Raw genomic sequence first — 26,282 nt, forward strand, 5'->3', positions numbered from 1 at the left:
CAATTGCCTTCTCCTCTGCTTTGAGCAGCAGGGATGTGGGTAGGACAATGTTGATTTGTTCTTTTAAATCAGCAAAAAGCCTGAGAACATCTGACAAGACAGCATCATCTCCTTCAATCTGAGCAATTGCAGATGATACTAGTGAGATTAGTTTAAGGCTGCTAACCACTCTCTCCCAAAACACATCATCCAACAGTATTTTCTTGATGGTGGTTTCCATATCCCCAGATTGGGATATTGCCATTTCTTGCAGCGACTCCTTACCCTCCAGAAGGCTGTTATACATTATGACAACGCCACCCCATCTAGTGTTGCTGGGCAGCTTCAGTGTGGTGTTCTTGTTCTTTGTCGTTTGCTTGGAGTTGTAGGTTGCTGCAACTACCTGTTTTCCCCTGACATACTTAACAACTTGCTTGGCTCTCTTGTACAGTGTTTCCATGGTTCTCAAACCCATGATGTCCTTGAGGAGCGGGTTGAGCCCATGAGCTGCGCACCCAATAGATGTAATATGAGGGTAGGCCCCCTCCACTTGAACCCAAGCAGCCTTCATATTCGCAGCATTGTCAGTAACTACTGCAAAGACCTTTTGTGATCCAAGATCGTTGATGACCGCTTTCAGCTCATCAGCAATGTGTGTGTCTATTGTACTTCGTGTCTGTGCTCTTGAACACTGGGAGAGGAGTGGTGACGATGTAGTTTATGATGCCCTCCCCTCGTACATTTGACCACCCATCTGAGATAACTGCAACACAGTCTGCCATCTCTATCATTTCTTTGAGCTTTCCTTGGACTCCGTTATACTCAGCCTCCAGCAAATAAGTAGACAAAGCATGTCTGGTGGGAGGCAGGGTGAATAACATTGAAAAATCTCTTCCAGTACACATTGGCTGTGAGCATGAGGGGTGAGCCTGTCGCATATACAGCTCGAGCAAGGTACTCATCTGCATTCTTCTGGCTATGGTTATCCATTGTATCAAAGAACCTTCCAAGTGGGCCAGTAGTTGCTGATGATAAGGAGCCTGATGCTGAATGTGAACCATCATCTTCTTGAATGGAAGCAGAGGAACTCTGGGCTGACTGCTGTGAGCTTTAAGTGAAGTTGTTGCATTTGGATAAATGCTGCTGCATCTTTGTGGCATTCTTTACATATGGCTTTGTACAGTGTTTGCACATGTACACAGTCTTTCCATCTTTAATGCCGGGGTAAAATGCTTCCACAAATCCGACGGTAAACGTGGCATTGTTCTATGCAGAGAAATAAAGGGCATTCATCTCTGTGTTGAACTGCGGTCGATCAGCACGATTGCAACAGGGTGAGTAAATTTTTCCTGATGCTCCATGTGATGGAAGCATGACCTGTGCACGCACGATGCTACATCACCAATAGAGGGAGCTAATCGCTCATCCAACCAATCAGGACACATTTGTTCAGTCACACACAAAACTTGTAATTATTAAAACCAGCCAAGTAAAAAGATAAACCTATATTGATTAAGAAATTCCTTAATAATTAAGATTCCATCTCTCTTAGTAATTTTAAGAGAGGACCTGTGGGGGGGGAAAGAAACAATATTATGCTAACGTGCTTTTTTGGGCAAAATTCCCGTGGAAAATTTCCAGAAATTTCCTGGAAACTTTCCACACCTTCAGAACCCTACTCCAAGCTCTCGAGGTGGAGCCCTATCATTTGACACACCTCTTTGTTCCTGCTTGGAATGTATTTAGTCTGTTTTATCCATTTCTTATTTGAATATCTCACACAGTTGATCTGTTGTTTGACTTGCTATTCTTTGCAACCAGTTAATCTGGGTTAGGTCCCCTTTCATTCCACTGAAATGAGCTATTTTCTAGTCCAACTCCCTTATCTTTGAGTTTTTTTATTTTTGTGAACCAATTAGGTTCTGGTCTCTGTTCCCCAAGTGTTCTCCAGCATTCGGGTCACTTGTCCTGTTCCGTTACCCAGAATCCAATCCAACACTCCTAAGGACAGGATCGGTCAAGGGATGTGTAATCAACTTCTCCCTGACTGGCCTAGCGTTTGGCAGCTGGAAGTAATGATGAAATTGCTACATTTAAAGTACTACTTTATAACCCAACTTCCTTTGCAAGACCTCCATCGTGTTCTTCTCTGTTATTGGTTCTAGCATGAGCCACAAATTCAAGCTGTCCTTTTCTCAAATCTTCTCTACTCATTCTGTTATCTCCCTTATCCTGGCACTTAGGTGACAATTTGGGCCTTCTGGCCATAGCTGCAGAAATTGATATCTAACCCTTTAATAGAATTCCCTGTAACTGTCCCTTGCCTTTTCTCAGCACCATTAACCCCACCCTTACTTGTTCCATGATGATGCTGTTTCCCTCCCCTTTGTCAGCATCCTTGTCTGCATCAAGATGTAATCCACTCGCCCATCAAATTTTATAGTACACCTTACAATGTAACTGCTGGCATTGAATTCCACAAGAACTGTATCAAGGGTGGGGTGAAAATCAACTGCTTGGCTTTGTTTTTAAAAACTGATCTATATTTAAATAGGTTTACATTAATGCTTTCCTGTAGTGTTCAAGTCTTTTTCTCTTTTTCTATCAGATACATGGCTCCAGAAGTCCTTGATGATTCCATAAACATGAAACATTTTGAGTCTTTTAAAAGAGCAGATATCTATGCTATGGGCTTGGTATTCTGGGAAATTGCTCGGAGATGTTCAGTGGGTGGTAAGTAAAACATTCCAGACATTTCCTCTCATACCATTTCAATTTAGGTTGTGAAATGGGATTTGGGACAGAGTAGAGGGAGCTTTACTCTGCATCTCACCATGTCCAGTTGCTGACACTGGGTAACTGAAATGAGATGTTCCCTTTCCAGGTATTTACATTCCTCACCTTGATGAGCAAAAAGTGGAATCTTATAATGGCAAACTATGCTGTGGGCTTGGCATTCTATTTTCCTGGTGTGTGATGAATGATCATGATGTGCCTTTGGCAAGACTAAATGAGAATTCAAAAGTTCAGGCCAGCCTCCAATATGCATGTACTAGATTAGTTTTCCCTGTTTGTCATTTCCTTGTATTGTAATAGTTTCTGACCTGTGGAATATGAACAGAAAGTGTTAGCTTTTTAAAAAAAAAATAACAGTCCAATAAATTGCATTTGAACTGATGTTTTAGGTATTCATGAAGACTATCAGCTGCCTTACTATGACCTCGTACCGTCAGACCCTTCAATTGAAGAAATGAGAAAAGTGGTGTGTGAGCAGAAGCTAAGGCCAAACATTCCTAACCGGTGGCAAAGTTGTGAGGTAATGCTTGTGAACTTCATTGATTACATTTAAAGTCTGTTATTCATGTACTTGCATGGATGAAACATTCCATTGGTACAAGACCTACTAATTTGATCTAGGTGAGCAGAAAGTTGATTATTTTTCCTCATTTGTCCAACCTCCATGGGAAAGGGGAGAGAAATTTACCCAAGGATAAAAGATATTTGCATAATTGTGATGCCATTTTATTCCGTCTTTTCCTCTCACTCATGGCAGACCTTGTTCTGAACTACAGCCTTTATTCCTTTTCTCTCATTGGCACTAGACTTTTGGTTTAATACTGTTTTTTCATCATGGTGAATCTAGTTTCAGAAAGTTATAGTACCAGTCTTGTCTAATTAATTTTTATTTCCTATCCAAACGTTTTGAGGTTTTAATTTTGATACGATGGATCTTTTTTCAGCACTATGATTTGAAAGCCCTTAAGAATATTGCTATCTAAATTTTAGGGAAGCTGTTATGCACTGAACTAAAGGTGAAATCCATTGGACCCTCACTGACTGGTTTCATAGTCCGCATCCCTCATTTTGAAATGCAAGCATGTGTTGCTGCTTCATCTTATCTTCTGTCTTGTATCTACAATGTGTCTCATTTTTGTTCTGCTTTCAGCTTCTACAATTCAATCTAGTGTTCGAGCTTCTCCTTTTCAAATCAGCAGTAATTCTTTTGTCTGTCCAGCCAATTCTATTTTGTCTTCATTTTTGGTTCTTGTACGAATTGTATTGTCATTTGGCCTAATTAAAAGAAGACCTGGCAAACCATGGCATCCAAAAGTGCAATTTAATGGGTACAATGTCTGATCCTGCCGTGGCAAAGAGAAAAGACCACCAAAGCAAATACAGGAAACTTTCTGGTATCCGGCACGGACGGGACCAACAATTCCGGATAACCGAACGCTATAGTAAAAGATACGGAGCTCAGAGCTCCATATAAAGCAACAAACCCTGTGCTTCAAAACAATCGGCACAAGTTGCAAGCGTCTCTGTAGCTTAGCAACAGCTTCAGCTACACCCTTGCACAGCAACAAATGGAGTAAAAAAAGTAATAAAAGTAAAAAAAAAAGTTACCTGAACCGACTCCTGAATTTTGCCGGTGGATAGAGCGTTCCGGTTATTTAGGGGCCGGTTAATCGAAAGTTTCCTGTAAGATTAACGGAGAATAAATCATCTATTTCCTCTTCTGCCCTCTTTTCTACAAGTGTGACACTGCCTTCCCCGAATTTGGCAGAGTTTCTAGTGGGGGCTACACCTTGGTTTTCAAATGAATGGAATGTTGGCTGGGTGAATGGGTAAGAGAAACCATTGGGGAAAATCTGTGCATGTCATTTTAGGGAATGTCCATTAAAATTCAGAGTGTTTTTCTCTGGACAGCAGAGAATGTGCAGACCTGGCAGCTGCTGGCCAATATGCTTGTAGAGGCCTCTAGCCAAGCTGTTCCAGTACAGCTACAATACTGGCATCTACCCAACAATTAAAAACTGCCCAGGTATGACCTGTCCACACAAAGCAGGACAAATCCAATCTGGCCAATTACCACCCCATAAGTCTATTCTGTCATCAGCAAAGTGATGGAAGGTGTCATCGACAGTGCTATCAAGCGGCACTTAATTGCCAATAACCTCACCGATGCTCCAGTTTGGGTTCTGCCAGCACCACTCGGCTCCAGACCTCATTACAGCCTTGGTCCAAACATAAACAAAAGAGCTGAATTCCAGAGGTGAGAGTGACTGCCCTTGACATCAAGGCTGCATTTGACCGAATATGGCATCAAGGAGCCTGAGTAAAACTGAAGTCAAATGGGAATCGGGGGGGAAAACTCTCCAATGGCTGGAGTCATACCTAGCACAAAGGAAGATGGTTGTGGTTGTTGCAGGCCCATTATCTCAGCCGCAGGTTATGGCTGCAGGTGTTCCTCCGGGTAATGCCCTAGGCCCAACCATCTTCAGTTGCTTCATCTCAATGACCTTCCCTCCATCATAAGGTCAGAAGTGGGGATGTTCGCTGATGATTGCGCAGTGTTCAGTTCCATTCACAACTCCTCAGATAATGAAACAGTCCGTGCCCGACTGCAGCAAGACCTGGATGATATTCAGGCTTGGGCTAATGAGTGGCAAATAACATTCGCGCCACACAAGTGCCAGGCAATGACTATCTCCAACAAGTGAGAGTCTAACCACTGCCCCTTGACATTCAACGGCATTACCATCGCCAAACTCCCTACAATCAACATCCTGGGGATCACCATTGACCAGAAACTTAACTGGACAAGCCACATAAATACTGTGGCTACAAGAGCAGGCCAGAGGCTGGGCATTCTGTGGCGAGTGACTCACCACCTGACTTCCCAAAGCCTTTCCACCATTTACAAGGCACAAGTCAGGAGTGTGATGGAATACTCTCCACTTGCCTGGATGAGTGCAGCTCCAACAATACTCGAGAAGCTCGACACCATCCAGGACAAAGCAGCCTGCTTGATTGGCACCCCATCTACCATCTTAAACATTCACTCCCTCCACCACCGGTACACTGGCTGCATTCTGTACCATCTACAAGATGCACTGCAGCAACTCGTCAAGACTTCTTCGGCAGCACCTCCCAAACCTGCGACCTCTACCACCTAGAAGGACAAGGGCAGCAGGCGCATGGGAGCACCATCACCTGCAAGTTTCCCTCCAAGTTACACACCATCCTGACGTGGAAGTATATCGCCATTCCATCATCGTCGCTGGGTCAAAAATCCTGGAACTCTGCCCCCCCCCCCCCCCCCCCCCCAAACAGCACTTTGGGAGTACCTTCACACGGACTGCCGCGGTTCAAGAAGGTGGCTTACCACCACCTTCTCGAAGGCAATTAGGGATGGGCAATAAATGCTGGCCTTGCCAGCGAATCCCATATCTCAGGAAAGAATTTAAAAAAGAGATGTCATTAGGCCAGACAAACGCAGTTTTGTTCCTGCTACTTTGAAATCTCAATATGCAAAGCTTCCCACTCAACAGATTATCCAAGCAAGCTCATCCATACATCTCCAGGATGTCTACTGCACATAGCAATAAGACCACCCCATTGAAAGTAATTGATGTTCAACGTGCAAGGGGGATTGTGATTATATATAGAAACTTAGAAAAATAGGAGCAGGAGTAGGCCATTTGGCCCTTCGTGCCTGCTCCGCCATTCAGTATGATCATGGCTGATCCTCTATCTTAATACCATATTCCTGCTCTCTCCCCATACCCTTTGATGCCTTTTGTGTCTAGAAATCTATCTCCTTCTTAAATATATTCAGTGACTTGGCCTCCACAGCTGTCTGGTATAGAATTACACAGGCTCACCACCCTCTGAGTGAAGAAGTTGCTCCTCATCTCAGTCCTAAATGTCCGACCCCTTGTTCTAGACCCCCCAGCCAGGGGAAACATCCAGTCTGTCTAGCCCTGTCAGAATTTTATACGTTTCCACGAGATCCCCCTCTCATTCTTCTAAACTCTAGTGAATACAGGCCTAGTCGACCCAATCTCTCCTCATGACAGTCCTGCCATCCCAGGAATCAGTCTGGTGAACCTTCGCCGCACTCCCTCTATAGCAAGTATATCCTTCCTTGAGTAAGGAGACCAAAACTGCACACATTACTCCAGGTGTGGTCTCACCAAGGCCCAGTATAACTCTAGTAAGACATCCTTGCTCCTGTACTCAAATCCTCTTGCAATGAAGGCCAACATACCATTTGCCTTCCTAACTGCTTGATACACCTGCATGTTTACTTTCAGTGACTGGTATACAAGGACACCCAGGTCCTTTTGTACTTCAACATTTCCCAATCTGTCATCATTTAAATAATACTCTGCCTTTCTGTTTTTCCTACCGAAGTGGATAACTTCACATTTATCCACGTTATACTGCATCTGCCATGTGTTTGCCCACTCACTCAACTTGTCTAAATCACCTTGAAGCCTCTTTGCATCCTCCTCACAATTCACAATCCCACCTAGTTTTGTGTTGTCTGCAAACTTGGAAATATTAAATTTGGTTCCCTCATCCAAATCATTGATATATATTGTGAATAGCTGGGGCCCAAGCACTGATCCCTGTGGTACCCCACTAGTCACTGCGTGCCACCCCAAAAAAGACCCATTTATTCCTACTCTCCGTTTCCTGTCTGTTAACCAATTTTCAATCCATGCCAGTATATTACCCCCAATCCCATGTGCTTTAATTTTGCACACTAACCTCTTATGTGGGACATTATCAAAGGCCTTCTGAAAATCCAAATACACCACATCCACTGGTTCTCCCTTGTCTATTCTACCAGTTACCTCAAAAAACTCCAGTAGGTTTGTCAAACACGATTTCCCTTTCATAAATCCATGTTGACTTTGTCAAATCCCGTTGATATTTTCTAAGTGTCCTGTTATCACATCCTTTATAATAGACTCTAGCATTTTCCCTACTACTGATGTTAGGCTAACTGGTCTGTAGTTCCTTCTTTTCTCGCTTCCCTCCTTTTTTAAATAGTGGGGTTACATTTGCTACCCTCCAATCTGCAGGAACTGTTCCATAATCTATAGAATTTTAGAAGATGACAACTAATGCATCCACTATTTCCATGGCTATCTCTTTTAGCACTCTGGGATGCAGATTATCAGGCCCTGGGGATTTATCAGCTTTCAGTCCCACTAATTTCTCCAGCCCTTTTTTTACTAATACTAATTTCCTTTAATTCCTCCTGCTCACCAGACCCTTGGTTCCCTAGCATTTCTGGGAAGTTATGTGTCCTCTTCCGTGAAGACCGAACCGAAGTATTTGTTTAATTGCCATTCCATTTCCTTGTCCCCCATTTATAAATTCCCGTTTCTGATGTAAGGGACCTACATTTGTCTTCACTAATCTTTTTTTACATACTTGTAGAAGCTTTTACAGTCTGTTTTTATGTTCCTTGCAAGTTTACTCTCATACTCTATTTTTCCCCTCTTAATCAATCTCTTGGTCCTCCTTTTTTGCTGAACTCTAAACTGCTCCCTATCCGCAGGCTTGCTACTTTTTCTGGCAACTTTATATTACTCTTTGGATCTAATACTATCCTTAATTTCTTTTGTTAGCCATGGCTGGGCCGCGTTTCCTTTTGTGTTTTTGCGCCAGAAAGGAATGTATAAGTGTTGCAATTCATGCATTTGTTCCTGAAATGTTAGCCATTGCCTATCCACCGTCATGCCTTTTAATGAAGCTCCCAAATCTATCATAGCCAACTCACTCCTCATACCTTCGTAGTTTCCTTTGTTTAGATTTAGAACCCTAGTTTCGGATTGGACTACTTCACTTTCCATCTTAATGAAGAATTCCATCATGTTATGGTCACTCTTCCCTATAGGACCCCGCACAACAAGATTATTAATTAACTCTTTCTCATTGCACAATACCCAATCTAGGATAGCCTGTTCCCTAATTGGCTCCTCAACGTACTGGTCTAAAAAACCATTTCGTACACACGCCAAGAATTCATCTTCCACAGTATTATTGCTAATTTGGTTTGGCCAGTCTATATGTAGATTAAAGTCACCCATGATTACTGTAGTACCCTTGTTACATGCATCTCTAATTTCCTGTTTGATGCCATCCCCTACATTACCATTTACTGTTTGGAGGCCTTTGACAACTCTCACCAATGTTTTCTGCCCCTTGGTGCTCCTTGGCTCCACCCAGACTGATTCTACATCTTTGGTTCTATAGGAGCATAAGAACATAAGTAGTAGGAGCAGGAGCAGGCCATACGGCCCCTCAGGCCTGCGCCGCCATTCAATGAGATCATGGCTGATCATCCAAATTCAGTACCCTGTCCCTGCTTTCTCCCCATATCCCTTGATCCCCTTAGCCTTTAAGAAATATATCTAACTCCTTCTTGGATATATTTAATGAATTGGCCTCAACTGTTTTCTGTGGTAGAGAATTCCACAGGTTCACCACTCTCTGGGTGAAGAAATTCCTCCTCATCTCAGTCCTAAATGGCTTACCCCTTATCCTTAGACTGTGACCCCTGGTTCTAGACTCCCCCACCATCGGGAACAGCCTTCCTGCACCTAGTCTGTCTAGTCCTGTTAGAATTTTATAAGTTTCAATGAGATCCCCTCTCATTCTTCTAAACTCTAGCTAATATAAGCCTAATCGACCCAATCTCTCTCCATATGTCATTCCTGCCATCCCAGGTATCAGTCTGGTGAATCTTCGCTGCACTCCCTCCATGGCAAGAACATCCTTCCTCTGATAAGGCGACCAAAACTGCACACAATACTCCAGGTGTGGTCTTGCCAAGACCCTGTACAACTGCAGCAAGACATCCTTGCTCCTGTACTCGAATCCTCTCGCTATGAAGTCCAGCAAACCATTTGCCACCTTAACTGCCTTCAGCGACTGGTGCACAAGGACACCCAGGTCTCGTTGCACTTCCCCTTTTCCCAACTTATTGCCGTTCAGATAATCTGCCTTCCTGTTTTTGCCACCAAAGTGGATAACCTTGCATTTATCCGCATTATAATGCATTCGCCCAACCTGTCCAAATCGTACTGGAGTTTCTCTGCATCTTCCTCACAGCACACACGCCCACCCAGCTTTGTGTCATCTGCAAACTTGGAGATATTGCATCTAGTTCCCTTGTCTAGATCATTAATATATATTGTGAATAGCTGGGGTCCTAGCACCGATCCCTGCGGTACCCCACTAGTCACTGCCTTCCACTCGGAAAAAGACCTGTTTATTCCAACTCTTTGCTTCCCCTCTGCCAACCAGTTTTCTGCCCAAGTCAGTACCTTATCTTCCAAAGTCAGTACCTTACCCCTAATCCCATGTGCTTTAACTTTGCACTCTAGTCTCTTATGCGGGACCTTATCAAAAGCCTTCTGAAAGTCCAAATACACCACGTCCACTGTTTCTCCCTTATCTATTCTACCAGTTACATCCTCAAAAAATTCCAGTAGATTAGTCAAGCACGATTTACCTGTTGTAAATCCATGTTGACTTTGTCCGATCCTGTCACTGTTTTCCAAGTGCTCTGCTATTACATCTTTTATAATGGACTCTAGCATTTTCCCCACTACTGATGTCAGGCTTACCGATCTATAATTCCCCATTTTTTTCTCTACCACCTTTTTTAAATAGTGGGGTTACATTAGCTACCCTCCAATCCATGGGAACTGTTCCAGAGTCTATAGAATTTTGGAAGATGCCTAGCAATGCATCTACTATTTCTAGGGCCACTTCCTTAAGTACCCTAGGATGTAGATTATCAGGCTCTGGGGATTTATTGGTCTTCAATCCCGTCAAATTCCCTAACACCATTTCCCTACATTGATTTCATTCAGTTCCTCCCTCTTCCTCCCTCTCATTAGAACCTATGTTCCCCGACATCTCTGGGAGTTTATTTGTGTCCTCCTTTGTGAACTCAGAACCAAAGTATGTATTTAATTGGTCTGCCATTTCTTTGTTCCCCATTATAAATTCCCCTGATTCTGACTGCAAGGGACCTATGCTTGACTTCACCAATCTTTTTCTTTTTACATATCTATAGAAGCTTTTACAGTCAGTTTTTATGTTCCCTGCAAGCTTGCTTACTCCTACTCTATTTTCCCCCTCTTAATGAATCCCTTTGTCCTCCTTTGCTGAATCCTAAACTGCTCCCAATCCTCAGGTTTGCTGCTTTTTCTGGCCAATTTATATGTCCTCTCCTTGGATCTTATGCTATCCCTAATTTCCCTTGTTAGCCAATGTTGAGTCACCTTTTTTGTTTTATTTTTATGCCAAACTGGGATGAACAAATTCTGTAGTTCATCCATGCGATCTTTAAATGTTTGCCATTGCCTATTCACCGTCAACCCTTTAAGTAACATTCCCCAATCCATCCTAGCCAACTCGCGCCTCATACCATCGTAGTTTCCTTTATTTAAATTCAGTACCCAAGTCTCTGATCAACTACTTCACTCTCCATCTTAATGAAGAATTCGATCATATTATGATCACTCCTCCGCAAGGGGCCTCACACAACAAGATTGCTAATTAATCCTTTCTCATTGCATAATACCCAATCTGAGATGGCTTGATCTCTAGTTGGTTCCTCGACATACTGGTCCAGGAAACCATCCCGTATACACTCTAGGAATTCCTCTTCCACAGTATTGTTACTAATTTGGTTAGACCACTCTATATGTAGATTAAAATAACCCATGATAACTGCTGTGCCTGTATTGTACGCATCTCTAATTTCCCCTTTAATACCATCCCCAACCTCAGTATTACTGTTTGGGGGTCTGTATACAACTCCCACTAACGTTTTCTGCCCCTTGGTATTTCTCAGCTCTACCCATACAGATTCCACATTATCAGAGCTATTATCCTTCCTTACTATTGTGTTAATATCCTCTTTAACCAGCAATGCTACCCCACTGCCTTTTCCTTTTTGCCTGTCCTTCCTGAATATTGAATACCCCTGGATGTTGATTCCCAGCCCTGGTCACCCTGGAGCCATGTCTCTGTAATCCCAATTATATCATATCCGTTTGCATCTATTTGCTCAGCTAATTCATCCACCTTATTACGAATGCTCCTCGCATTAAGACACAAAGCCTTCAGGCTTGTTTTTTTAACACTCTTAGACCTTTTAGAATTATTGTTTACTGCGGCCACGTTTGATTTACACCCTTGATTTCTGACTTCCACTTTTGCTTTCTCCTTCCTGTCTTTTACTTCTATCCTTGCTTCCCTTTCCTCTGTCTCCCTGCACAGGTTCCCAACCCCCTGCCATTTTAGTTTAAACCTTCCCCAACAGCACTAGCAAACACTCCCCCCTAGGACATCGGTCCCGGTCCTGCCCAGGTGCAAACCGTCCAGTTTGTACTGGCCCCACCTCCCCCAGAACCGGTTCCAATGTCCCAGGAATTTGAATCCCTCCCCCTTGCACCATTCTTCTAGCCACGTATTCATCTGAAATATCCTTCTATTTCTACTCTGACTAGCACGTGGCACTGGTAGCAATCCTAAGATTACTACCTTTTGAGGCCCTATTTTTTAATTTACCTCCTAACTCCCTATATTCAGCTTTTAGGACCTCATCCCATTTTTTACCTGTATCGTTGGTACCTATATGCACCACGACAACTGGCTGTTCACCCTCCCCCTCCAGAATGCCCTGTAGCCACTCCGAGACATCCATGACCCTTGCACCAGGGAGGCAACATACCATCCTGGAGCCTCGTTTGCGACCGCAGAAACACCTATCTATTCCCCTTACAATAGAATCCCCTATCACTATAGCCCTTCCGCTCTTTTTCCTCTCATCCCGTGCAGCAGAACCACCCATGGTGCCAGGAAGTTGGTTGCTGCTGCCTTCCCCCGATAAGCCATCCTCCCCAACAATATCCAAAGCGGTATATCTGTTTGAGAGGGGGATGGCCACAGGGGACCCCTGCACTACCTGCCTGCACCACCTACTATGCCTGGTGGTCACCCATTCCCTTCCTGCCTGTGCAGCCTTTACCTGCGGTGTGACCAACTGATTAAACGTGATGTCCATGACGTCCTCAGCATCGCGAATGCTCCAGTATGTATCCATTCGCAGCTCCAGTGCCGCAATGCGGTCTGCCAGTAGCTGCAGCTGGATACACTACCCGCACACATGGTCGTCAGGGACACAGGAAGTGTCCCTGATTTTCCACGTAATGCAGGAAGAGCATACCACGGGGCCGAGCTTTGCTGACCTGACTTACCCTTTAATTAATTTAAATTAAATCAATTCCACCAATTATACTACAATTAAATGATATACTCGAGGGCCCTTGTTTCCTAGCACTCCCCGCTACACAACAGAGACCTTAGAAACTCATACGATAACTGCCTTTGGCGTCATGCCAATTTCAAATGTCTTCACTGAATTCAGTGGTGTCATACTTTCTCACTTCGCTTGTATATTGCTAATGACTGATGAAGATATTTTCTGATACTTTAGTAAGGCTGCTGTCCAGTAGTTCTTGAATCTTTTTGAGAGGCTAGGTTTCACTGAAAATCTAGAATCTGCAGGTCACAATCAGCACAAGATGGATTCTCTAAACAAATTCGCTTTCTGATCATAGAGGTCTTACTACTACTGTACTTGCAAGATTTGTGATCATTTAGTCAGAATGCTTTCTCCTTTTCCCCATTCAGTCCCAACATTGCCTGTGAATCCTAAGACAGAAGTGAAAGTCAAATTTTTGGTGCTGAAGGTGAAACCCTACATTGAAGTGGTCATCTAATCATTATCTCCAATGGGAATTTCTTTAAATAATGATCAGAGGAGTTTGCTATGTCAAAATGGTGATCTTGTGCCAAATAGTATGTGGCCTCATTTACTTTTTCTATTTCTTGTCCTCTAGTGACAAATGCTTATCTTACAGGATGGGATGCCTATTGGAGCTTAGACAGTGTAGTGGGGGAGGGCGGATCAACATAAACACAGCTCCTGGCACTTGAAGAGATTTGAGCTTCAAAGTTACTTGTTCATCAAAACTGATCTGGAGCAATTCAGTGAGGGCAGATAGCACAGTGGTGGTCAGCTTTCCAGTGATTTGTATTATAACCTTTGCTGTGTTGGGAAAAATCTAAAGGCTTATGCTAAATTGTAAAGACTTTCCCAGTAGTGCAAATAACATAAATACTACCCTATTTTTGTGTACCAGCACATTTCTCTCTCCTACTAGAACTGTCTTTTAGGTCATTGAAAGTTCATGTTGCTCTTATTTCTGCTCATCATTGCTTTGAAATCGGCACTGGGGGGACGTCTAATGGTATCCAGATTTAGGAAAGCTGCCTAGAATGTCTAGCTTTTTGTTTGACTGTTAACTCCTGCTTGGGATTTGAATCTTTTTCTGAACAAGCTTTGCCAGGGCTGTTTAAACCTGTATGTATGTGATCTTAAGTTTCTTGCGCTTGTGAGACGATTCAGTAGCTCTGCTTTTAAATGTTAACTTGTTTTTCTTTTTTTATCTTTGGTTTTAAAATAACACTCAACTCTTTCTTAAGCAGTACAGTATTTTATGTAACAGCAAAATACTGCGGATGCTGGAAATCTGAAATAAAAACAGAAAATGCTGGAAATACTCAGCAGGTCAGGCAGCATCTGTAGATAGAAACAGTTAACATTTCAGGTCAATGACCCTTCGTCAGAACTGGAAAAAGTTGGCGATGGAACCGGTTTTTAAGCAAGTGTAGGGGCAGGGAAAGGGAGGAGGGGAGGAAGAAACAAAAGGGATGGTCTGCGATGAAATGCAGAATCATCAATAGCTGCCATGTGAGGGGGAAAAAAAAAATATAGGGGTCGAGGTTATGGTCTGAAATTGTTGAACTCTATGTTGAGTCCAGAAGGCTGTAAAGTGCCTAATCGAAAGATGAGGTGCTGTTCCTCGAGCTTCGGTTGAGCTACGTTGGAACAGTGTAAGAGGCCGAGGACGGAGAGATCAGTGGGAGTGGAGCGGAGAATTAAAATGACAGGCGACTGGAAGCTCAGGGTCACCCTTACGGACTGAACGGAGGTGTTCCTCAAAGCGGTCACTCAATCTGCGTTTGGTCTCCCCAGTGTAGAGGAGACTGCATCGTGAGCAGTGAATTAAGTATACTAAATTGCAAGAAGTACAAGTAAATCGCTGTTTCACCTGGAAGGTGGGTTTGGGGCCCTGGACAGTGGGAAGGGAGGAGGTAAAAGGGCAGGTGTTGCATCTCCTGCGCTTGCACGGGAAGGTGCCAGGGGAAGGGATGTTGGGGGTGATAGAGGAGTGGACCAGGGTGTCGCGGAGGGACTGCTGAAAGGGGAGGGATGAGGAAGATTTATTTGGTGGTGGGATCACGCTGGAGATGGCGGAGGATGATCCATGATTGTGGAGGCTGGTGGGGTGAACGGTGAGGACAAGGGGAACCCTATCGTGGTTCTGGGAGGGAGGGGAAGGGGTGAGAACAGAAGTGCGGGAGATAGAACGGACACGGTCGAGGGCTGTGTTCACCTTTTTGTTTCTCACGTGGCAGCTGTTGATTCTGCCATTTACCTCATCTAGAGTCATCTTTTGTTTCTTATCCCATTACCATCTCCTTTTGCCTTGCACCATCATCCCATTTGTCTTTTAATCGCTCCTGCCTTCCATCCTATCACAGACCTTCCCTTTTGTTCTTTCCTCCCTTTCCCTGCCCCTACACTTGCTTAAAAATCTGTTACATCTCTAACTTTTTCCAGTTCTGACGAAGGGTCATCGACCTGAAACGTTAACTGTTTCTCTCCACAGATGCTGCCTGACTTGCTGAGTATTTCCAGCATTTTCTGTTTTTATTACAGTATTTTATGCATTGCTTGAAGTACTGATCACTATGTTGAATAAATTTTTGGTTTACAAATTACAGTATTTCAATGATTAGAGACAAAGCTAATAGCTGACAAAATGACAATTGCTGCTCTTGGTGCTGTTGCAAACCTGTCACTGGTTGAGCATGATGCTACATTTGCTGTTCTGTATATTGAAGTGCCGCATTAAATGCAACTGATGCACCAGTGTAGGACATCTCTTCCTCGAGATCATCTGCTGGGTTATCTATATCACTCTTAATGCCACCTTAGACTGCAGCCACAATATCATTGTCCAAAAGCAGCTGGTCTCAAGTCACACTTTTGATTTTGATTTGAAGAGGGAAGAACATTCAACAAAAGGTTGCATCCAGCCCAACATATGTAGAAGTGACTGTTGCAAAGTCCTTGTGAAGTCTTTACAGTGAGGATACCTCTATCATGTGGGTACTACAAACATGCCAAGTGGGACAGACCATGGACAGATGCAGCAGCCCATCCGGGTATCCATCAGCAGCAGAATTGTATGCCATCACAATCTGTAACCGTGTGGCAATGCACATCCCTCGGTCCTCTGTCACGTACAAGCTGGGAGACCACCCCTGTTGCAATGGGGAGTGTAGAAGGGTTTGCCAGGAACAGCACCAAGCATACCTTGGAATGAGACACCAACCAAGTGAGCCTACAACACAGAGCTGCTTGCATGCTATACACCAAAAGAAGCATGCTATAGACATTGCAAAGCTCTGTAGTCGAGACTGGTGATGAGCAATTGGGCTACTAACTGGAGAAGGAAGCCCAATAAATATAATCATCCTAAACTATAGCAGACCTCAGCATGTGAGCACAAGAGAGCAGTTTGAGTGTTTGCAAGTGTCTTCAGTGAAAAGTGCCAAGAGGATGATCCTATTCTGCATCTTGCCGAGGCCCCCTTGATTGCCAGATCAAGATAGGAACAGGAGGAGGCCATTTAGCCCCTTGAGCCTGTTCCGCCATTCAATGAGATCATGGCTGATCTGTGACCTAACTCCATACACACCTGCTTTTGCTCCATATCCCTTAATACCTTTGGTTAACAAAAATCTATCAATCTCAGATGTAAAATTAACAATTGATCTAGAATCAATTACTTTTTGCGGAAGAGAGTTCCAAACTTCTACCACCCTTTGCATGTAGATGTGTTTCCTAACTTCACTCTTGAAAAGCCTGACTCTAATTTTTAGACTATGCCCCCTAGTCCTAGAATCCCCAACCAGCGGAAATAGTTTCTCTCTATCTACCCTATCAGTTCCCTTTTAATATATTGAAAACTTCGATCAGATCACCCCATAACCTTCTAGATTCCAGGGAATGCAACCCTGGTTTGTGTAATCTCTCCTCGCAATTTAACCGTTAGAGTCAAGGTCTCATTCTGGTAAATCTATGCTGCACTCTCTCCAAGGCCAATATATTCTTTCTAAGGTGTGGTGCCCAGAACTGCTCACTGTACTCCAGGTGTGGTCTAACCAGGGTTTTGTATAGCTGTAGCATAGCATCTACCCCCTTTTTATTCTAGTCCTCTAGATATAAAGGCTAGCATTCCGTTAGCCTTTTTGATTATTTTCTGTACCTGTTCATGACATTTTAATCTTTGTACATGGACCCCCAAGGCTCTTTGGACCTCCACTGTTTCTAGCTTTTCACCATTCAGAAAGTACTTTGTTCTATCCTTTTTAGGTCCAAAGTGGATGATCTCACATTTGTCTACATTGAAATCCATTTGCCACAGTTTTGCCCATTTGCTTAATCTTATTAATATCTTTGTAATTTTATGCTTCCATCTACACTGCTTACAATGCTTCCTATCTTTGTGTCATCGGCAAACTTTGATATGTGGCTTTCTATGCCATCATCTAAGTCGTTAATAAATATGGTGAATAGTTGAGTCCCCAACACAGATCCTTGTGGGACACCACTAGTCACATCCTGCCAATTGGGAGTACCTGCCCATTATCCCTGTCACTGTCTCCTGCCGCTCAGCCAATTTCCTAACCAGGTCAATAATTTGCCTTCAACTCCATGAGCTTCAACTTTAGCTAACAGTCTCTTATGAGAGACTTTATCAAATACCTTCTGGAAGTCCATATAAATAACATCCATAGACATTCTCCTGTCCACCTCTTCAAAAAATTCACTCAGGTTTGTCGGGCATGACCAACCCTTTACAAATCCATGCTGGCTCTCTCTGACCAGCTGAGAATTTTCAAGCTGTTCAGTTACGTTATCCTTATGGACTCTAGTAATTTCCTGGCAACAGATGTTAGGCCCTGGGTTTCCCTCTCTCGCCTTGCTTCAATAGCAGAGTGACATGTGCAATTTTCCAAGCTAAAGGAATGGTTACCAAATCGAGAGAACTTTGGAAGATTACATTTAGGACATCTGCAGTGTTCTCACCTACTTCCTTTAAAATCCTGGCATGGAAACCATCTGGTCCTTGGGAGATGTCACTCTTTAGTGCCATTATTTTCTTCATGACTGTTATTTTGCTTGTTAATTTTGGTGAGTCCCTGTCACTGTTTCAGTATTAGTTTCCTTGGGTTGTCTGGCATACTATCTATTCTCTTCCTCTAGTATTGGCACAAAGTAATTATTCAACATGTCTGCCATTTCCTTATTTTCAGTGAGAATATCACTGTTCTCAGTTTTCAAGAGGCCTGCATTGCTCCTGACCACCCTCCTTTTTCCTAACATAATAAAAAATATTTTGATGTCCCTTGCAAGTTTCTTTTCATACTTTTTTTTTTAGCTCTTACTATCCATTTTATCACCTTTGTTCTTTATATCTCTCCCAGTTGCCGGGATCTGTGCTAGTTTTTGCATTTTTGCATGCTTTTTCTTTTAGTTTGATGTTGTCCCTCACCTCTTTAGTCATCCATGGCTGGTTTTTTTTGGCAAGTAGAGCTCTTGCCCCTTAGGGGTATAATCTGGTGCTGTATCACATTCAATTCTTTTTTCAACACCTCATTGATCCTCTGTCATTTTACCCATTAACAGATTTGCCCAGTTTACTGTGGACAGTCTCTGTCTCATCGCATTGAAGTCAGCCTTGCCTAAATCTAGAATCTGTGTAGCTGTTTCGCATTTCTCCTTTTCAAGCACTACAATGAACTCAATCATATGATCGCTATTTGGGAAATGTTCACACGCCGTTGTTAATTAATTCTGGCAGATCACTCATTACTAAATCTAAAATGGCCTGCTCCCTTGTTGGTTCTAGTACATATTGTTGCAGAAAACTATCCTGAACAGACAAGAAATTCGCTACCTTTCTAAAATGAGCTAATCTGCTTATCCCAATCTGTATGAAAGTTAAAATCCCCCATTAAAACCACTCTGCCTTTACTACATGTTTGTCTAATCTCTGCATTTATACAATCTAGCACTTCACAGCTGTTACCAGGGGGTCTGTACACAACTCCCACTACAGTGTTGAAACCTTTTCTATTTCTTAATTCTACCCATAAAGTCTCCACTCCACTAGTAAGCCTCTTCACCTCCAGCAGTGTTAATAATCATGCTTTGTGTGCACTGGAACTTAAGCCTCCAATAGTAATCCCAGTAAACATTGCTTGACTGGTGCTCGGTACTGCTTTCTAAGGGGTCAGTGGCACAGTATGTGAAGGCAGCTACCTTTATCTGAGCCACTAGACCAACACCTCTGCTCCTTGAGTAGTCCAATACAGCCTTTCTATTGCAGTATATAATGGAATCTGATAAGCCTTCAACTGTGTGCGTCATCTGTTTTAACCAGTGTCTATATGCAAGTAGCTATTTATAAGAGGAGTGTATTTTATTTTGAAACATCACACCTATGCTGGAAATGTAAAATCACTTTTGGTTACTGCACTCCAGCTTCAGCTAGCTCTCATCCTCTGCCATTGTGTTCATTACTGCTTTGTTTTCATTGTTACACTGGGGCTCGAAGAACAAGTAAATGCTGTTTAACACGAGGCCATGTATAATGGTGTTCAATAAGATCCCATGACCAAATTGAGGGATATGTACATTTTCAAAAGAGATAATGCCACTAGATATTTTTTCTGTGCACATCCATAGTGATGATTACTGTTTAAATGTGGAGGTTGCACTTCACAATGAGGAAGACCATGCCATGCAGTTGATATTCTGATCACTTGTGTAGTCTTCGCTAATGAAAGAAGTTATATTGAGTGTGTGTGTGTGTGCCTCTCTCCCTCCCCTCCCGCTCTCCCTCCCTCCCCCCCCCTCCTCCCGCTCTCCCTCCCTCCCCCCCCGGCTCTCCCTCTCCACCCCCCCCGCCCAAACCCGGCTCCTCCCCTCCTCCTCCTCCCCCCCCCCCCCCCGCCCGCTCTCTCCCCCCCCCCCCCCCTCCCCCCGCGCTCTTCTCTTTCCCCCCCCCCCCCCCCGCCTCGCTCTCTTCCCCCCCCCTGCTCTCCCTATAGGCCGTTACAGCCTAATCCTCACACTGGTTTTCTCCTCTGGTTTGTTTGTGCATCTCAATAAATATTAGGTGGGGAGTGTGTTAGTTGTGGGCCCCTCTCTTTCTCCTCTCTTTCCCCCCCTCCAATCAGTCTTTGGTTTCAGCATTGGATTTAAAACGAGTATTGCATAAGCCAAGGCAGCCTCATTCTAAATCTTGGCCAGGAGTCGGACACTGCATTAAAGTTCCCTTTGGCTCATCTGGCATAAAAATGGGACAGTTTCTTTGCCAATTTATGCCTAATGTTTCCCAGAACTTTGTGACTTAGAAAATGTCTCTCTTTCAGACTAATTACTTTGTTTTGGGAAAGGGGTAATTATTAAGAGCCCTTTTCTATGATTCAGAGCAGAGTAGACGAGGATCCAAATGTTAATGTGGGACGAGGATGTACGACAGTTGACTAATAATGGAAGCCCCACTGAATGTAGTGGAAGGGGTGGAGAGGAGAGTATATCCCAGAGTGCAGGGTGTGTCTGGAAGAGGGACTGAAGCAGTTGGTGCTACAACTTTGGGACAACCAGCAGTGGGTGGCATGATGGAAGGTGCCTGGGTCAAAGCAAAGAGAACCTGCTGGTCCATCAGGAGGGACTTTGAGCCTGGTGGTAGGAGAGGAAAATAGTAGAGGTATAATAACAGAAAATGCTATTATTTCAGATTCCCAGCAATCCGCAGCACTTTGCTATTGTAGTAGAGGTCTAATGTTGAGTTGGATGTGGGGTGTGGACACGTGGGACATGTTACATTAAGGGTAAGGGGGATCCTTAAGAAATAGCCTGTGAAAGATGGTTGAAGTTCAGAGGCCCGACTAGCCAAAGGAAATGTATGGCACAAAAGGAGGTCATTCTCCCCATCGTGTTTGTGCCGACCAAAAAAAAGCTCTTCAGACTAATCCCACTTTCCAGCTCTTGGTTCATAGCCTTGTAGGTTACGACACTTCCAAGTACATAGCCAAGTACTTTTGAAATGTGGTGAGGGTTTCTGCCTCTACCACCCTTTCAGGCAGTGAGTTCTAGACCCCACCACTGTCTGAGTGGAAAAAAAAGTTGTCCTCAACTCTGCTCTAATCCTTCTGCCAATTACTTTAAATCTATGCCCCCTGATTATTGACTTCTCTGCTAAGGGAAATAGGTCCTTCCTATCCACTCTATCTAGGCCCCTAATAATTTTGTACATCTCAATTAAATCTCCCCTCGGCCTTATCTACTTCAAAGAAAACAACTCCAGCCTGTCCAATCTTTGCTCATAGCTAAAATTCCCCCATCCTGGCAACATCCTCGTAAATCTCCTCTGTACCCTCTCTAGTGCTGTCACATCCTTCCTGTAATGTGACCAAAATTGTACGCAGTACTCTAGCTGTGGCAAAACTAGTGTTTTATACAGTTCTGGCATAACCTCCCTGCTCTTATATTCTATTACCTTGGCCAATAAAGGAAAGTATCCTGTATGCCTTCTTAACCGCCTTAGCTACCTGTCCTTCTACCTTCAGGGATCTGTGGATGTACACTACAAGGTCCCTCTGTTCTTCTACACTTCTCCATATCCTATCTTTTATTGTGTATTCCCATGTTTGCCCTCCCCAAATGCATTACCTCACACTTCTCTGGATTGAATTCCATTTGCCACTTTTCTGCCCACCTGACCAGTCCATTGATATCTTCCTGCAGTCTATAGCTTTCTTCCTCACTATGCAAGTGTCAGTAGGGGAAAATTTAGGGAACAGTGATCATAGTATCATAAGGTTTAGAATAGTTATGGAAAAGGACAAAGAGCAATCTAGAGTAAAAATACTTAACGAGAGGAGGCCAATTTCAGTGGGTTGAGAATGGATTGGGCCCGGCTAAATTGGAATCAAAGATTGGCAGGCAAAACTAATCGAACAATGGGCTGCCTTTAAAGAGGAGATGGTTCAGGTACAGTCGAGGTACATTCCCACAAGGGGGAAAGGTAGGGCAACCAAAGCCAGAGCTCCCTGGATGACGAAAGAGATAGAGAGTAAGGTGAAGCAGAAAAAGGGGGCGTATAACAGATGTCAAGTTGCGAATACAAGTGAGAACCAAGCTGAATATAGAAAATTCAGAGGGGAAGTGAAAAAGGAAATAAGAGGGGCAAAGAGAGTATGAGAATAGACTGGCAGCTAACAAAAGGGAATCCAAAAGTCTTCCATAGGCATATAAATAGTAAACGGGTAGTACAAGGAGGGGTGGGACCAAAAAGGAGACCTATGCATGGAGACAGAAGGCATGGCTGTGGTAATAAATGAGTACTTTGCATCTGTCTTTACCAAGGAAGATGATGCTGCCAAAGTCATAGTGAAAGAGAAGGTAGTTGAATGGGTTAAAAATTGATGGAGTGGTACTAGAAAGGCTGGCTGTACATAAAGTAGATAAGTCTCTAGGACCGGATGGGATCCATCCTCGGATGCTAAGGTAAGTAAAGGTGGAAATTGCGAGGTACTGGCTATAATCTTCCAATCCTCCTTGGACTGGGGAATTGCAAATGTGGCACCCTTTTTCAATAAAAGGATGCAAGGATAAACCCAACAACTACAGGCCAGTCAGTTTAACCTCTGGCAGGGAAGCTTTTAGAAATGATAATTGGACAAATGTGAATTAATCAAGGAAAGCCAGCACAGATTTATTAAAAGCAAATCTTGTTTAACTAACTTGATGGACTTTTTTGATGAGGTAACAGAGATGGTTGATAGGGTAATGAGGTTGATGTGGTGCACATGGACTTCCAAAAGGCGTTTGATAAAGTGCCACATAATAGGCTCGCCAACAAAGTTGAAGTCCATGGAATAAAAGGAACAGTGGCAGCATGGATACGGAATTGGCTCAGTGACAGGAAACGGAGAGTAGTGGTGAACGGTTGCTTTTCGGACTGGAGGAAGTTATACAGTGGTGTTCCCCAGGGCTCGGTACTGGGACTACTGCTTTTCTTGATATATATTAATGACTTGGGTGTACAGGGCACAATTTCAATATTTGCAGATGAAACAAAACTTGGAAGTATAGTGAACAATGAGGATGATGGGCAGACACGTGGCAGATGAAATTTAACGCAGAAAAGTGCAAAGTGATACATTTTGGTAGGAAGAATGAGGAGAGGCATTATAAACTAAAGGGTACAAACCTAAAGGGGGTGCAGGAACAAAGAGACCTCCGGAGGCGGGGGGAGGAATGTGCACAAATCGTTGACTATGGCAAGGCAGGTTGAGAAAGCGGTTAAAAAAGCATATGGGCTTTATAAATAGAGGCATAAGCGTACAAAAGCAAGGAAGTTATGATGAACCTTTATAAAACACTGGTTTGGCCTCAATTGGAGCATTGTCTAATTCTGGGCACCGCACTTTAGGAAGGATGTGATGACCTTAGAGAGGGTGCAGAAAAGATTTACAAGAATGATTCCATGGATGAAGGATTTCAGTTATGTGGATAGACTGGAGAAGCTGGGGCTGTTCTCAGAGCAGAGAAGGTTGAGAGGAAATTTGATAGAGGTGTTCAATTATGAGGGGTCTAGACAGAGATGGAGAGAAACTGTTCCCATTGGCAGAAGGGTTGAGAACCAGAGGACACAGATTTAAGGTGATTGGCCGAAGAACCAAAGGCAACATGAAGAAAAGCTTTTTTACGCAGCGAGTGGTTATGATCTGGAATGCACTGCCTGAAAGGGTGGTGGAGGCAGATTCAATTGTGGCTTTCAAAGGGAATTGGATAAGTACCTGAAGGAAAAATATTTGCAGGGCTACTGGGAAAGGGCAAGGGATTGGGACTAGCTGAAGTGCTCTTGCAGAGTGCCGGCATGGACTCGGCGGGCCAAATGGCCTCCTTCTGTGCTATAACCATTCTATGATTCTGTCAACCACACTGCCAATTTTTGTATCATCTGCAAACATCTTGATCATGCCTCCTACATTTAAGTCTAATCATTGATATATGCCATGAAAAGCAAGGGACCTAGTACTGAGCCCTGTAGAACCCCACTGGAAACAGCCTTCCAATCACAAAAACACCTGTTGACCATTACCCTTTGCTTCCTGCCACTGATTCAATTTTGGGTCCAACTTGCTACTTTCCCTTCGATCCCATGGACTTTTACTTTTCTGACCAGTCTGCCATGTGGGAGCTTGTTTGATGTAGGCTACATCAAATGCATTACCCTCATTGACCCTCCTTGTTACCTCCTCAAAAAATTAAATCAAGTTAGTCAGACACGACCTTCCTGTAACAAATCCATACTGACTGTCCTTGATTAATCTGTGCCTTTCTAAATGACAATTAATACTGCCCCTTTCCAATAATTTGTCTACCACCAAAGTTAATTACTCAGTCTTACTACTTTTTTAAACAACGGTACATCATTAGCAGTCCTCCGGCACCACGCCTGTAGCCAGAGAGGACTGGAAAATGATGGTCAGAGCCTCCACTATTTCCCCCCTTGCTTCTCTTAACAGCCTGGGATACATTTCATCTGGGCCTGGCGATTTATCTACTTTCAAAGATACTAAACCCCTTAATAAGAACATAAGAAATAGGAGCAGGAGTAGGCCATTTGGCCCTTCGACCCTGCTCCGCCATTCAATAAGATCATGGCTGATCTTGTACCTCATCTCCACTTCCCTGAACTATCCCCATATCCCTTGATATTTCCCCTCTCACTATGTTTATCTCATCTAATATTTCGCACTCTTTAATACAGTGTCTGGATCGTCCCTCTCTTGTGAAGACAGATGAGGAGTGTTCATTAAGAGCCATACCCATGTCTTCTGCCTCCACATGCAGGTTACCTTTTTGGTCTCTAATAGGCCCTACTCTTTCCTCAGTTATCCTCTTGCTCTTTATATATTTATACAACATCTTTGGGTTTTCCTTGATTTAACTTGCCAATATTTTTTCATGCCCTCTCTTTGCTTTCCTAATTTTCCTTTTTAATTTCACCCCTGCATTTTCTATACTCTCGGCTTTCTGCAGTATTGAGCTCTTGGTATCTGACATAAGCTTCCCTTTTTTGCCTACCTTGTATCCTCCTTGACATCTAGGGGGCTCCAGACTTGAAGTCCCACCCTTTTTCTTTGTGGGAACATATTTGCTCTGAATCCTCACTATCTCCTCCTTGAATGCCTCTCACTGCTCTGACACTGATTTACCTTCAAGTAGCTGTTTCCAGTCCACTTTTTCTAAATCACATCTCAGCTTAGTAAAGTTGACCTTTCCCCAATTGAGAACTTTTACTCCTGGTCTATCTTTGTCCTTTTCCATAAATACACTAAATCTAACCGAATTATGATCACGACCACCAAAATGCTGATACCCCTTCCACCTGCCCAGCTTCATTCCCTAAAACAAAGTCCCGAAGGCTGTGTTGCCTGCCCAGTGCCAGGGTTAAGGACATCTCCTCTGGGCTGGAGAGGAACTAGGAGTGGGAGGGGGAAGATCCAGTTGTCATTGTCCATGTAGGTACCAATGACATAGGTAGGACAAAGAAAGAAGTTCTGCTGAAGGAGTATGAGCAGCTAGGGGCTAAATTAAAAAGCAGAACCACAAAGGTAATAATCTCTGGATTACTACCTGAGCCACGAGCGAATTTGTATAAGATCAGAGAAATGAACGAGTGGCTCAGACTGGTGTGGGAGAAATGGGTTTCGATTTGTGGGGCATTGGCACCAGTACTGGGATAAGAGGGAGCTGTTCCATTTGGACAGGCTTCACTTGAACCATGCTGGGGCTAGAGTCCTGGCGATTCGAATAACTAGGGATGTAGAGAGGGCTTTAAACTAAGTAGTCAGGGGGAGGGTCCAGGTGTGCGGGAATTTAAAAAGTCAATGAGAAAACAATAGAGCAGGATAGAGATGGGGGAAATAATAGCCAGAGTGTGACAGGAAGGGACGGAATGTTTAAAAATAAGAGTGCAACAGAAAATGGGGCCAAAGCAAGGAGAAATAGTAAAAAGACAAAATTAAAAGCTCTATATCTGAATGCACGCAGCATTCGTAACAAGATAGATGAGTTGACGGCACAAATAGATACAAATGGGTATGATTTGATCGCCATTACAGAGACATGGTTGCAAGGTGACCAGGGCTGGGAACTGAATATTCCAGGGTATTTGACAATTTGGAAGGATAGACAGAAA

General features: G+C 43.5%; 1 protein-coding gene across 2 annotated transcripts in view; it reads left to right on the forward strand.

Annotated features, from left to right (window-relative positions):
* Nucleotides 1-26,282, forward strand: part of tgfbr1b (transforming growth factor, beta receptor 1 b) — a 112,144-nt gene that overhangs the window by 75,959 nt on the left and 9,903 nt on the right. Inside the window, exons 7-9 of one of the 2 annotated variants that reach the window (XM_085993348.1) lie at nt 2,588-2,712; nt 3,165-3,295; nt 3,926-4,628. In XM_085993348.1, the coding sequence (XP_085849474.1) occupies nt 2,588-2,712; nt 3,165-3,295; nt 3,926-4,054 (385 nt within the window). In that variant the 3' untranslated portion in view covers nt 4,055-4,628. Of the gene's footprint in view, nt 1-2,587; nt 2,713-3,164; nt 3,296-3,925; nt 4,629-26,282 lie in introns of those variants that run through there. The other variant, XM_085993349.1, reaches the window with a different exon arrangement.

The sequence above is a fragment of the Somniosus microcephalus genome, chromosome 7, assembly GCF_052327205.1.
Source record: "Somniosus microcephalus isolate GS21.2 chromosome 7, FLI_Smic_1.0, whole genome shotgun sequence".
Classification (NCBI taxonomy): domain Eukaryota; kingdom Metazoa; phylum Chordata; class Chondrichthyes; order Squaliformes; family Somniosidae; genus Somniosus; species Somniosus microcephalus.